Source organism: Heterocephalus glaber, unplaced genomic scaffold (assembly GCF_053883595.1).
Source record: "Heterocephalus glaber isolate CG9 unplaced genomic scaffold, H.glaber_assembly_v1.0 deba00001561, whole genome shotgun sequence".
NCBI lineage: Eukaryota > Metazoa > Chordata > Mammalia > Rodentia > Bathyergidae > Heterocephalus > Heterocephalus glaber.
The window spans coordinates 8,525,603-8,539,393 of record NW_028258349.1 but is presented as its reverse complement, the minus strand read 5'-3'; the positions used below and the strand labels follow the sequence as shown (position 1 = coordinate 8,539,393).

General features: G+C 47.9%; 1 protein-coding gene across 2 annotated transcripts in view; it reads left to right on the top strand.

Annotated features, from left to right (window-relative positions):
* The window catches only part of Tshz3 (teashirt zinc finger homeobox 3), a 71,050-nt gene extending 57,863 nt beyond the window's left edge, over positions 1 to 13,187 (top strand). Inside the window, exons 1-2 of one of the 2 annotated variants that reach the window (XM_004858790.3) lie at positions 997 to 1,798; positions 8,390 to 13,187. In XM_004858790.3, coding sequence (XP_004858847.1) covers positions 8,485 to 11,595 — 3,111 coding nt within the window. In that variant the 5' untranslated portion in view covers positions 997 to 1,798; positions 8,390 to 8,484 and the 3' untranslated portion in view covers positions 11,596 to 13,187. Of the gene's footprint in view, positions 1 to 996; positions 1,799 to 8,389 lie in introns of those variants that run through there. The other variant, XM_004858788.3, reaches the window with a different exon arrangement.
* Positions 13,188 to 13,791: the final 604 nt, after the last annotated feature.

Genomic DNA, 13,791 nt, shown 5'->3' with positions numbered 1-13,791 from the left:
GGCTGACCCCAGAGGCTACCACTGCCCCTGCCTCTGCTACCTGATAGTGAGGGACCCTGGCACTTCCCCAGAGAGCAAGCCTGGTACAATCTGCATGCCTCTATTCCCAGAAGCCCTTTAACTTGGAAAAGTCCTTCATGTGCATTCATCTGAACACTTGGGAGGTGGGTGAGGCCAATATCATGCCCATTTCCTTCCACTTTCCCATTTGTAGGTGAAAAAACTGAAGCTCAGAAACCTGCAGCCAGTCTTTCTAGCCATGTGAACAGTCTTGGGCAGAGAGAAGCTGAGTGCCGTGGCCACACTGTCTGTGACACTGACAGGTTTCACGGAAGAAAGTGCATGTAGAAGTGCTAGCAGTAGTGGCAGGTCCTCTCCAGAGTTTGGGCTGCTGCCCTCCAGGACAGCTCTCCAAGACAGGCCACTGGCAGCTCAGCTGTCCCTTCCTGAAGTTCCTAGGGGGTTTGCTCTACCATGGGCCACATGACAGAGGTGCAAGCCAGGGGGACAGGAGTGGTGAAGACCCCTTCTGAGGATCTTGGCGTCTTTCCTTGTCTAGGCAGATTGGACAGCAGTATGGGACACTTAGGGTTAGAGCCCATGATACAGACAGAATAGCTTTATCCGGGGAGGGGATCTGCAGAGGCTGGTGGGCATTTGCCCTGGAAAGTTTGGTCAGAGACCCAACTCCCGACCCAGCAGCCTTATTTTCAAGCTGTCCAACTTTGGCCAGGTCCCTGGTGTTTTCTAGACAGTTCCTGGTTTCCATGTGACCACATATGTAAGGGTCTGAGGGGGCTCCTGGAGGTTGGCTGAGGCCAGTGTCAGCTGTCCTGGCCACACTGGACGTTGTGATGTCCTCTTTGTTCAGAAAGGCTCCCGATCGTCTCTCAGGCAGAATCAAGCCTGTCTCTAATCTGCTTCCAGCTTGCTCTCTTCACTAGGGTCGGCGTTAACTTTCCTCTTGGTCACTCCCTCAGCTGATTCAATTATTTCAAAAGAAATGCCATCTGGGTACTCAGGGGAGGGAGAGAACAGGTCTCCAAGGAGCCCCAGGCCTGGGGGAGCCCCCAGGAGCACCCCGGCAGCCTCTTCTCCCTGGCTGCTCTCAGTGGCTGTGTTCCTGGCCTCCTTTGCCCCCGTACCCCAAGCTGTAGGCCTTCGTTTTCCAGTCCTTTCCGCTAAAGTCGTCTTTTCTTTCACCTTTGTCTCTTCTCAGATCTCTGTCCTGTTCTCTTTCTCTACTGGCGGCCTCCTGTCCCTGTTGGAACCCCCTTTCTCCTGGTCTTTTTTCCGTTTATTTTCTCTCTGGTCCTCCCCACCCATCCTCACCTCTCTCAAGTCCCTAGACAGGTGATAGCATCTGACGCTTTTCAGGGACTCCCTTGCCTCCTGTCACTCTGCCCTCTCTCCCTCCCTTTGGCCTCTGCCTCAGCCTGGTGGGAAGTGCAAAGTGGCACCTTATGGAGGAAGATGTTCTTAAGGCTGTCATTACTAAGTGGACCCTGGGAAAGGTATCTTAGAGGGGTTTAGCCAGCAGCAGACCTTCCCAGGTAGTTTCGTGCATTTGACAACAGAGGGTAGTAACTTCAGAGCCTTCATTCAGGCCCAGAAAATGTTAACGTCCCCAGGGTAATTTACTTGGAAATTGCTTCTGGAAGCGTGGCACAGCCATGCCTTCTTTTCTTTTCTTCCCACCCAGTGCCCCCATCCCAGCCCACCCACAGCCCCTGTGGCCTGGAAGCACAGATCCAAGCCGCCTCTTCACCTTTGGGAGAGTCATAACAATGTGATGAAGGTAATTCCCACTTGTCCAGAAATGAATTCCATTACGCCCCAGCTTACTGTGTTATATTTATATGAAACATGTTAATTTCTTTTTACCTAGTGGTTGAGTTTAGTTAATGATGATAATAAATATTAATGAGGGAGCTGCTGCCTCCTGACCTTCTGATTGCTTTGGTGGGGCGGCTCTTCATTCCTTGGACACGTCTGTCTTCCCCAGCCACTGGTGAGCTGTGGGTGGGGACTCAGGACCCTCCGGAGGGGCAGGTGTGAATCCTGCTGGGGGAGGCAGTTGAGGCCTCTGCCTTGCAGCCCACTCAGGGACCTGTCACAGCACTCATGCGCACACCTTTTTGTGTGGGCCCCTCACACTGGCACCTGGGATGTCGGCCTTATGGGAGAAATAGCTCCATGTAACTTGATGGAATTCCACTTTCCATGTCTGCAAAATGGAGGTCATTCCATCCACTTCCCAGGACCCTTCCGAGGATCAGAGGGAGTGAATGGGGAAACGGTTCAGGCACATGTGCACATAATAGGCAGGATCATTGTTTTCTTCATCATGTGCCCTTCCCAGGGTATTGGGCTGTAGGGCTGTCGGTGGCTTTTGTAAGTTCGGGAGCCTTTATTTTTCCAGAGCGTGGACCTATCTAAGGATCCCATTTGTTTCTGCTCAGGGAAGTTCTTCAGTTCATCCAGTGCAGAAGTGTCCTTGGCACTCAGCAAGCCACAGATCGATTATGTCTCCTGCCTTAAGAACCTGTTTTTTGTTTATGGGGTGGGGAAATTGGGGGTGCAGGTTGGAAATCAAGTGCAGCAGTTTGGCTATCATCTTGGAGAGAGACTTTGTCATTAGAGGGCCTGGGGAAAGATGCAATGCAGGTTCCTCAGTTCACCTCCCTCCTTGGTGAGTCTCTGCCTGCCTCTCTGTGTTTCTTTGCATTTTTGCAGCTGTTGCATGGTAGTTTGAATGGGAACCCCCTCCCCTCACAGTCCAGCTGTCTGCTCTGCTGGAGCAGGCAGCAAAGGTTTCAGTCTTGTCTGTGAAAGAGAAAAGAAGCATGGTAATGTACTCTTGAAGGCAGGTGTTTAGGGTGTGGGCACAGTCAAGGGTGGCTCCAACAAAAGCAGACCACCACTTGGGGTGCTTCCTCCTCTCTTCCTTGGCAGTGCTTTCTGCATTCTGTCCATCCCGAAGGCCCATTCTCTTGAAATGCACTGCTGGAAATGCCAGTCACACACAGAGCACAGGCCTAGGAAGGACTGTGTACCACACCCAAGGACATCTCTCTGTTCTTGGCCTGGCCAGAGTCTGGCTACTCTTGAGATGGAGATCTGACAACTATTTAGGAGCTGTGAAGAAGTCATCTATGATGTTCATTCCCTCCACGTTGATTGGTCACTGTGGGCTAGGGCCATCTTTTTGAAATGGTTTGAATGTATGCCCCACGGGTTCCTGTGTTGGAGGCTTGATCCTTAGCGTGTTGATGTAAGAAGTGGTGGGATCTTTAAGGGTGGGGTCTAGTAGGAGAGCATAAGATCACTGGGGACACTGCCATTGAAAGGAATTAAGGGAGTTCTTGTGAAATCCTGAGTTAGTTCCTGCAAGAGTGCACTGTTAGAAGAGGAAGCCTGACCCCCGAATTTCCCACTGGTTTCCTGTTCTAAGATATTGTCTTTTCCCCCTACACGCCCTTCCACCTTCTGCTAAGGGGCCCTTGCCAGAGCTGGGGACATGCCATTTGGATTTTCAGCTTCCCAAATTATGAGCTAAATACACCTCTTTTTCAAAAAATAAGGTTAGCCTGCCTCAGGTATTTCATTAAGTAACAGAAAAGGAACTGATAGAGCCAGATAGTAGGTTTGTGCCAGCCATTGGGTGTCTAGAGTACAGGATGTGGGGGGCTAGTCTTGACCACGTGGAACTGATGGTCAGAACCTCTGGAACAGCTGGCTGTAGAGCGGTGATTTCAGCGGTGTGCTTTGTCCTGTGAGGAGAGAGGGTGCTAAAGGGACAGAAGCTGAGGTCAGAAAAGCCAGAAATGGCCTTTCACATACAGCCTGGGGGAGGCAGGTGGTCTCACTCTTCACTTCTCTGCACCTGCTTCAGCTTCCAGCTAAGCGGGCAGCTGTGGGAAGTGAGAAGTGAGAGGTCTTGGCGCGTTCTAGAATCTGAGAAGACTAGAAAGGAAGCAGGGACCAAATGGTAGAGGACTTTGGGGACTGCTAGGTGGAATTTGGATTTTATTTTGAGTCCCTGAGGCTGTTGTATGGGGAGGAGCCCGGTGGCTGACATGTCCACCTGGCTGTTGGGTAATCCCTGTGGCTTCTGCTGGGGCTGGTGTCTGGGAGTTGGGTGAGGGCAGGGTGAAAGATGCTGGTGGCTGGACCGGGCCGAGGTGGGAGGGGACAAGATCCAGTTACAAAGGCTGTTAGCAACACCTCTCTTCTGGCAGTGACCTCCAACGAACCTCTTTTCAAATGAGGAAACTGGTGTCTGTTGCTCACCTACTGTGTGCAAGAGGGAGAATACAAGGTCCTTGTTCCTGGAGAATTCAAGCAAGAACGTGCAGAAAGTTAAATAGCAATGGGGGATTCAAATAACTGCCTGTGACAAGAGTGGAGCTTCCCAAGGCCATAGGCAATTCCTTGTCAGGGACTGGCGATGGACATCCCTAAGCACAGAGGACCAGAGTAGTGGGCTGGGACCATGTTCCCATCAGGCCCACCCATCTGTAGTTGATTTCTCCCTGTCCACATAATGTTGCAGACAGCTACTCTCCTGTCCCTCTTCACCTGACCCAGAGCATTAACAGTCCAAGTTTCCAGAAACTTCTTTGTAACCAACCAGGATCTCTGCAAATTAGCTTCTGTTCAGAGAAGAAGGGCTCAGGAACAACTTGATTGTTGAGTGTTTGTGTGGGTCCAGTGCTTACAGAGAAGGAGCCAGAGAGAAGTTTACTCCTTGGCTCTTCACCCTCTAATCAAAAAGGCTATAAAATGATGAAGTGTAGAAAAGGAGGCCTTGTAGCTCATTACTTCAATGCCCTGTATTGTACAGATAGGGAAACTGAGGCTCCAGAAAGAACATGATGTCTTGCTCAAAGGGCAGCAGCTTACCTGGCCCTGTGGGTGCTTAGGAAGTATTTGTGGAGGGACCAGATACTTTCCAATCCATAATCCACTCTGCCATCTCTAGCCCCATTTCCACTTTCTCTGAAAGTTCTGTAATTGAGAGCATGTCTGATACCTTCAGAAGAGTGAAGCTATTGCAAAACACAGTGGAAAGACTGCCCTGTATTTAAATGTGGAAGAACACATGGTTAAAGTCATAGGTTCTACCTAAGGAATTTTTTGCCAGTGAGTCTGAAAGAACAAGACCTTTGGAACAGGCAGTGGGAGTTCCATCACAGCAGTGTACAAGTGCAGTTATGAGGACCCTCTGAAGCCAGGATAAGGTGAGGGCTGGGGTACAGGGTGAGGCCAGGTCTCCCTAAGATCTAGGCCTTCTTGGCACTGGAGCCTTTTAATTTCCCTCAGAGCTGGATTCTGTTCCCATCAGGGAGGTCCTCCTTCCTTGTCTTTCAATATTGATTTCCTTCTCAGTCATCACACTGGTGATATTCTGACACTGCAGTGCATTTACAAAGCATACTGGAGCATGTCCGGGGCCACTTTGGGCAGGAGCACATGAAGGGGAGTGCACCAGACAGTCTGTGGGGCACCCAGGGCTGTGTTGATGCTTCTACAGTGTGGCAGGAGTCTGTCCTGGTCATGGGGAGCCATGCTGCCCCTGAGAGGGAGCCAGGCTGGCAAAGCTGCTAGTTAGCTTCATGCTATGGTGAGCCATTGGCTGCTGCTGCTTCTGGCTGGCTGGTGTCCTCCTGCAGTGGCAATGAGAGGGGCATTTTCTGTTTCAGATTTAATTCTGTGGAAGCTCTAAAATGAGGGTAAAATGCCCATGATGTGGGGTTCAAGCTGCCAACTGTGGCTCCAAGAAGCATAGCCAGGAGAGAAGGGCTTTGATCTCTAACTTTGTCTGCATAGATCAAGGCCTCTCTTGAACCTAAATGGCAAGGACACAGTTCCCTCTTCATTTTCCAACATTCTCTACAACAGATCCTCTTCTGGGGTAGGGACACCACGCACCCCACCCCACCTGATGCATTCTGCAGACCATGAACTGCATCTGGCTAAACCCAGTGTGCCCTGTTACAGCTGCCCTCTGCTGGAACTGCAGGAGAAGATGCAGACTCCTGTAGATGCCCTGACCTCCATTGCTGGCTGTCACTCATATGGCCAGGATTGATGGATTCCCAGATGCAGGACCTTCAGTGCTAGGTGCTTGGTCCCTCTATCCCAGCTGTTCTTCTGTCAAACCTGCCATCTTCTGGGAGTTTAGGGGTCCTGATTTCTCCAATGTGCTGCAAGTTGAGGAAGGCTGTGAAGACTGAGATGTCTTTATTTTTCTTTTCCTGTTCCCTTTCCAACACATGCATTCTCATCCTTCATTGTGGCCAGCAGAGGAGCCTCCCTTGGCCTGCACGCTGTTTCCTTATTCATTTTGGCTCTGGCCCTAGGAAAAGAGCTTTAGCCATTTTAATTTGTCATCTCTAAGTGTGTGGCCTCAAACTTAAGGTTCACCACAGCACTTTGCACCTTAGCTGACCAGAGCAGGGCACTTTCTTGTGGCCATTTCTACAGAACATCGCGTGGCTCTTGCACAAGACTCTTGCTTTGTATATTACATGTGGTCAGCAGTTTCCCTTTCTCTGCAGCTGATGCATGCCCCTGGGAAACGATTCCCATCCAAGCTCACATTACATTAGTGTGAGACATCACTGTTGTGTTTCAGCTTAGAAATCATGGTGCTCAAAGTGGGGACTTAAGAATAGAAGCATCACAATGAAGCAGGAAGAAATAGTTGGGGGAATATGTATTTGGCTTCAAGGGAATCAATTTGCAATTTTTTTCTGATGTGAAATCTTTCTGCAGCAAATATGTGTATATATCGGAACCTCGGTTCATGAACACTTGTTTGCAAACAGTTTACATTTGGCAAGATTTTGATTTTGTTTGTGAACTCTGCATTGGGTGACAAACATGACTATAGCCATCTTTCCTACAGGAACACAAACATGGCCATCTTTTCCAGAATTGTGAAAAAAATTAGCTTCATGAACTGAGGAACCACTATATATATATAAAATTTAATTCTACAGACAAAGCTTCCTTTTCCAAGAACAGTTTCACCTTTATCTTTCTTTTTTAATCAGCCTTCTAATAAGCAAGGTGGCATTCCAGCCACCCAACACATTAACCTTCTGATACAAACAGGTATTTAGGAGCTGATAGGAAAAAGTCACTTTTGTTCCCCTTCTCCTCTGGCTTGAAATTGTAACTCACACAAGGCTGGTCACACCTAAATGTTTGCAAGACCACTAGATGTAATACATAGTATGAGGCCAGCTTCAATAAGGAATAACCCAAGTCACTGAATGCAAGAAAATAGAAAAACAGATCACTCTGGCCCATTAACACGAGTGTTCTCCGGGCTCACATGTCTGGATGTGCATGCCCTAGAACCCCAGCTGCCAGGCCCTGCCCTCCACGTGCTCCGCAGTGCATGCTGGATTTACATCCCAAGTTACATTGCTTCCAGAAAGACAGGATCCCTGTTGGATGCCCATGAAGCTTATGCTGAGTAAATATTGACAAAGTAGTCTAAAGAGCAAACACTTTGACATTTGTAAGGTCCACTGGAAGGTCTTGTATATATTTATACAGCAGGAATGAGCGCCGCATACCAATTTTCCTGAATTTGTTCTGACATAATTCTGCATGGATAGTGCAGTGCATGTGTATGTGCGGGTAGCTGAGGATGAATGAGTGCCTATGTGGAGGACAGGGTCAGGACTGGGTGGTAATGGGTCACATGCTCCCCAGCCAGTACCTGTTTCTGCTAGGAAACTTACTCTGAGCTTTTAGAAGACTACTTTTCCAGGAGGAAGAAAGAAAATAAGCCACGAAAACTTGTTTTTAATTTATTGCAATTGATGTACTTTCTTTTTACTTCGTAAAAATTTTATTGATGTTTTTGTACTTTATATTTATTAAAGATTGAGCCTCAAAAATGTAATGAGTAAAAAATGCTTGCTTAATTTAAATTGTGAATCTGTCTGTTAAGAAATGCATTAGGGGTAGGAGAAGCATAAGACATATTAATTGACAGACAGGAACTGCTGTCTCTGAGGTTGATACAAGTAATTTATTACTTTAGAAATGAATGCCACCTCCAGAATGTGCTTCATTAATTTCAAATTTAGTTTTAATTTCAAGCTGTTGCCCCTTGAGAAGAATAAGGTGGCAAATTATGTTTGAAGAGCAGACTTTTTTTTTTTTTTGCTCCAAAGAAACACCACATTTTAACTGTTTAATTTTACAAATACATTTGCCCACCTAGTTTGCTACATTTTCCCGAGAGCCAAGAACATATTCTAGGTACGATCAACACTTACTAATGCTTTTTCTCCCCCTTTTTTTTTCCTCCTTCTCTCTTCTTTCTATCTTGTCTGTCCCTCACTCCCACCTGTTATCACGACAGCCTATGTTTCTGATGAGTTAAAGGCAGCCGCCCTGGTAGATGAAGACATAGACCCTGAAGAGCACACGGCAGATGGAGAGCCTTCGGCCAAGTACATGTGCCCAGAGAAGGAGCTCAGCAAGCCCTGCCCCAGCTACCAGAACTCCCCAGCTGCTGAGTTTTCCAGCCACGAAATGGACAGCGAGTCGCACATCAGTGAGACCAGTGACCGAATGGCCGACTTTGAAAGTGGCTCCATCAAGAATGAAGAGGAGACCAAGGAAGTCACTGTCCCCCTGGAAGACACGACCGTGTCCGATAGCCTGGAGCAGATGAAGGCTGTCTACAACAACTTCCTTTCCAACTCCTACTGGTCCAACCTCAACCTCAATCTGCACCAGCCCTCGTCGGAGAAGAACAATGGCAGCAGCAGCAGTAGCAGCAGTAGTAGCAGCAGCTGTGGCAGTGGGAGCTTCGACTGGCACCAGAGTGCCATGGCCAAGACGCTGCAGCAGGTGTCACAGAGCCGCATGCTGCCTGAGCCCAGCCTCTTCAGCACCGTGCAGCTCTATCGGCAGAGTAGCAAGCTCTATGGCTCTATCTTCACGGGAGCCAGCAAGTTCCGATGCAAAGACTGCAGTGCCGCCTACGACACCCTGGTGGAACTGACTGTGCACATGAACGAAACTGGCCACTACCGTGACGACAACCATGAGACCGACAATAACAACCCCAAACGCTGGTCCAAGCCTCGAAAACGCTCCTTGCTGGAGATGGAGGGGAAAGAGGATGCTCAGAAGGTGTTGAAGTGTATGTACTGTGGCCACTCCTTTGAGTCCCTCCAAGACTTGAGTGTCCATATGATCAAAACGAAACACTACCAAAAAGTGCCTCTGAAGGAACCCGTCACTCCTGTTGCAGCCAAAATCATTCCTGCAGCCCGAAAGAAAGCTTCACTGGAGCTGGAGCTCCCCAGCTCCCCAGATTCCACAGGTGGAACCCCCAAAGCTACCCTGTCAGATGCCAACGATGCGCTTCAGAAGAACTCCAACCCTTACATCACGCCAAATAACCGATACGGCCACCAGAACGGGGCCAGCTATGCATGGCACTTTGAAGCCCGGAAGTCACAGATCCTGAAGTGCATGGAGTGTGGCAGCTCCCATGACACCCTGCAGGAACTCACGGCCCACATGATGGTCACTGGCCACTTCATCAAGGTCACAAACTCTGCCATGAAGAAGGGGAAGCCCATCATGGAGACACCTGTCACACCCACCATCACCACGCTGCTGGATGAGAAGGTGCAGTCGGTGCCTCTGGCAGCCACCACCTTCACGTCTCCCTCTAATACGCCTGCAAGTGTCTCCCCAAAACTGAATGTGGAAGTTAAGAAAGAAGTTGACAAGGAGAAGGCAATCACCGATGAGAAACCCAAGGAGAAGGAGAAGCCCAGCGAGGAAGAGGAGAAGTATGACATCTCTTCCAAGTATCATTATTTGACTGAAAATGATTTAGAAGAGAGTCCCAAAGGGGGTCTAGATATCCTCAAATCCCTAGAAAACACAGTGACATCTGCCATCAACAAGGCCCAGAATGGTACTCCCAGCTGGGGGGGCTACCCTAGCATCCACGCCGCCTATCAGCTCCCCAACATGATGAAGCTGTCCCTGGGCTCATCAGGGAAAAGTACACCCCTGAAACCCATGTTTGGCAATAGTGAGATTGTGTCTCCCACCAAAAACCAGACCCTAGTCTCTCCCCCCAGCAGCCAGACCTCCCCAATGCCCAAGACAAACTTTCACGCCATGGAGGAGCTGGTGAAAAAAGTCACGGAGAAAGTTGCCAAAGTGGAGGAGAAAATGAAAGAGCCAGAGGATAAGCTGTCCCCACCCAAGCGGGCCACTCCGTCTCCATGCAGCAGCGAACTCAGCGAGCCGATCAAGATGGAGGCGTCCAGTGATGGGGGCTTCAAGAGCCAGGAGAACAGCCCCAGTCCCTCAAGGGATGGGTGCAAAGAGGGGAGCCCCATGGCGGAGCCGGTGGAGAATGGCAAGGAGCTGGTGAAGCCCCTGGGTAGCACCCTGAGTGGCAGCACAGCCATCATCACTGACCACCCGCCCGAACAGCCTTTTGTGAACCCTCTGAGTGCCCTGCAGTCCGTCATGAACATCCACCTGGGCAAGGCTGCCAAGCCTTCCCTGCCTGCGCTCGACCCCATGAGCATGCTCTTCAAGATGAGTAACAGCCTGGCTGAGAAGGCAGCCGTGGCCACCCCATCGCCCCTGCAGGCCAAGAAGGCGGAACACCTCGACCGCTATTTCTACCACATCAACAACGACCAACCCATAGATTTGACAAAAGGGAAGAGTGACAAAGGCTGCTCTTTGGGTTCAGTGCTTTTGTCCCCCACGTCCACATCCCCGGCAACCTCCTCATCCACGGTGACAACGGCAAAGACATCTGCCGTCGTATCATTCATGTCAAACTCGCCGCTACGCGAGAATGCCTTGTCAGATATATCCGATATGCTGAAGAACTTGACAGAGAGCCACACATCAAAATCCTCCACTCCTTCCAGCATCTCTGAGAAGTCTGACATTGACGGGGCCACTCTGGAGGAGGCCGAGGAGTCGACGCCTGCGCAGAAGAGGAAGGGCCGCCAGTCAAACTGGAATCCCCAGCACCTGCTCATCCTGCAGGCCCAGTTTGCCGCCAGCCTCCGACAGACCTCGGAAGGGAAGTACATCATGTCAGACCTGAGCCCCCAGGAACGCATGCACATCTCCAGATTCACCGGGCTCTCCATGACCACCATCAGCCACTGGCTGGCCAATGTGAAATACCAGCTTCGAAGGACAGGTGGAACAAAGTTCCTCAAAAACTTGGACACTGGCCACCCTGTGTTCTTTTGTAATGACTGTGCGTCACAAATCAGGACTCCTTCCACATACATCAGCCACCTAGAGTCACATCTGGGCTTCCGGCTACGAGACTTATCCAAACTGTCCAGTGAACAAATTAACAATCAAATAGCACAAACCAAGTCACCATCAGAAAAATTGGTGACATCCTCGCCAGAGGAGGACCTGGGGACCTCCTATCAGTGCAAACTTTGCAATCGGACTTTTGCAAGCAAGCATGCAGTTAAACTTCACCTTAGCAAAACACATGGGAAGTCGCCAGAAGACCACCTGCTGTATGTTTCTGAGTTGGAGAAGCAGTAGCATTTGCTTCTGATGGACTGACTGCGGTTTGCTTTGAGGGAAACTGTTGAAGGCACCTTAAGGCCCCTCTGTCTTGTTTTTGGCACATGTTCTTATGTTAACTGCAGAGAATCACTCTGGGCTGGACTGTTTTGTATAACTGTACAGTGTTTAATAGAGGTGCATAATCAGCTGTTGTTACTGGTAAAATATGAAGGTTAAAACTCAGTGGTAAGTGTTTGGAACTTTGTGTAAATGAGACTTAGTCGTGAGCATCCCCCCCGATGCTTCAAGCTGCATGCATTAACAGACAGTTTAATTAAGCATTTATAACGAAATCAGGCACACTTTTTCCATGAGACTCCAGTGTGCTGGCATTTCTCACCCTTTCATCTTTAGCCCTCTGAGTACTTTGAAGCACTTTTGCATTAATTTGGTTAAAAAATAAAATAAAATAATAATGTATGAAGCTCTGTTTTTTAAACTCCTTACCAGCTTAGTTATAATCAATGATACGAACCTCCATTTATGCAGGTCTGCAGGGGTATAACACGCCTTGAAATTTAAAAGAATATTATTTTCACATTGAAACATAGATGTATATATTGTATAGATTTCAGACTCTTATGAAAAATGTGATTGTGCTTAAATGACCTTTTTCTTGCATTTATAGCAACAGTGTTTTATGTACCTGCTATGCTCTGGGCATAAGCTGTGCCTATGTATAGTGTATATTTCTTTTTCTTTTTCTTTTCTAAGGTCTATGGGTTTTGTTTTTTACATGCAAACATTGTAAATTATACAGAAGATACCACAGATAGCATTTATAAAGTATACAGAAACATTATCTGAAAGCAAAGTATGATTGTTTGTTTTGCTATACAGTACATCTATATTGTAGAGGTTCATGTTTAAATTATACATATTTATTAGCATCATATTATCATTTGTTTTGAGCAGTCTGAATAAACGAGGCTGGGAAATCCATCCCTGGCAGGCATCATAACTATTTTGCACATGATTTTTAAAGGTATTTATTAGAAATCCAAGAATGCTCAAAAAGAACTCAGTGCTCAAAGGGTTAAGTCTATTTGAAAAGGAAGAAAAAAGAACAAAAAAAAAAAAAAAGAACTTGTACTGTATTTCCTAAACATTGATAAAGCCTTTAAAATGTTTGTACTGTAATACTTTGCTTAAAAGTCATGAGGCATTCTGTGATACAACCTCTTTCACTTATTTATAAGCCCTCTTGGTTGCTATTTCATATTGTAGGATGCCTTTTTATTTCAATTGGTAACTTTCTGTTTTGTTCTTCCTAATTATTCTCCCAAGATCCCACACTGCAGCTTTATCTTTAGGCTTATGAAAGGTAACCCGTGGTTACCGGCTCTCCAAGTGATTCTGTTCTTCTCCATTTTTGGCAGTTAATTTGCAGAAGTAACTGACAGCTGACACCATATGAGAACCTATGTATAAAATATTGGCATGTAAACAGCACAGACACCGTAACACACTCTGTGCCCTGTTTTGTTGTTGACAATGAAACACCATTATGTGAATCTTCATATAACCCTTTTTTCTACGGCAGCATTAAAATTGTCTTTTTGCTATAATTTTGTGTTTCGTTCACAATTATGTCTGAAATGTGCTACGACTAACGAGCACATTAAAATTAAATTGTGTGCGATCTGTTTATGACTGAGTTGGTTGCTGTGTCTGCCAGGTGCTGGCAGTTGGAGGCTGCACGTAAATCAGGGGAGTTTTAGTGAACTTTGGTGTTCGGAGAGCAGGGAGTACTTACGTGGCGGTTTGCATAGAATTTTCCCCAAGAATGAAAATCGGTAAGAAAAAAAGCATGCACACAAGATTATATTCCCTGTGGAAAAGGGACATTATAAAATAGTGTCAGAGCTTCTCATCGCACCAGGTAACCCGCGTGGGGGCCAGGGTTTTGCTGTCCCTTCTGGACACGGAGAAGTCGGAGCCCTGAATTGTGCAGGAAGCTGAAGGAGCAGAAAGGTCTGTGAAGAGTGACTCCTCCCACTCACTTAGGATTTGCAGATAGCAGAGCTGAGCTAGGCATTCGGACTTTGGGGTCCCCTGGCTGGCTCTTCTGTGCTAAAGGGATCAGAGATAACAAGGTGGGGGAGGGGGTGCGGGAGGAGACAGAATCCACCCACAGGCGGAGGGGAGTGGAAAGCATTTATATGATAATCA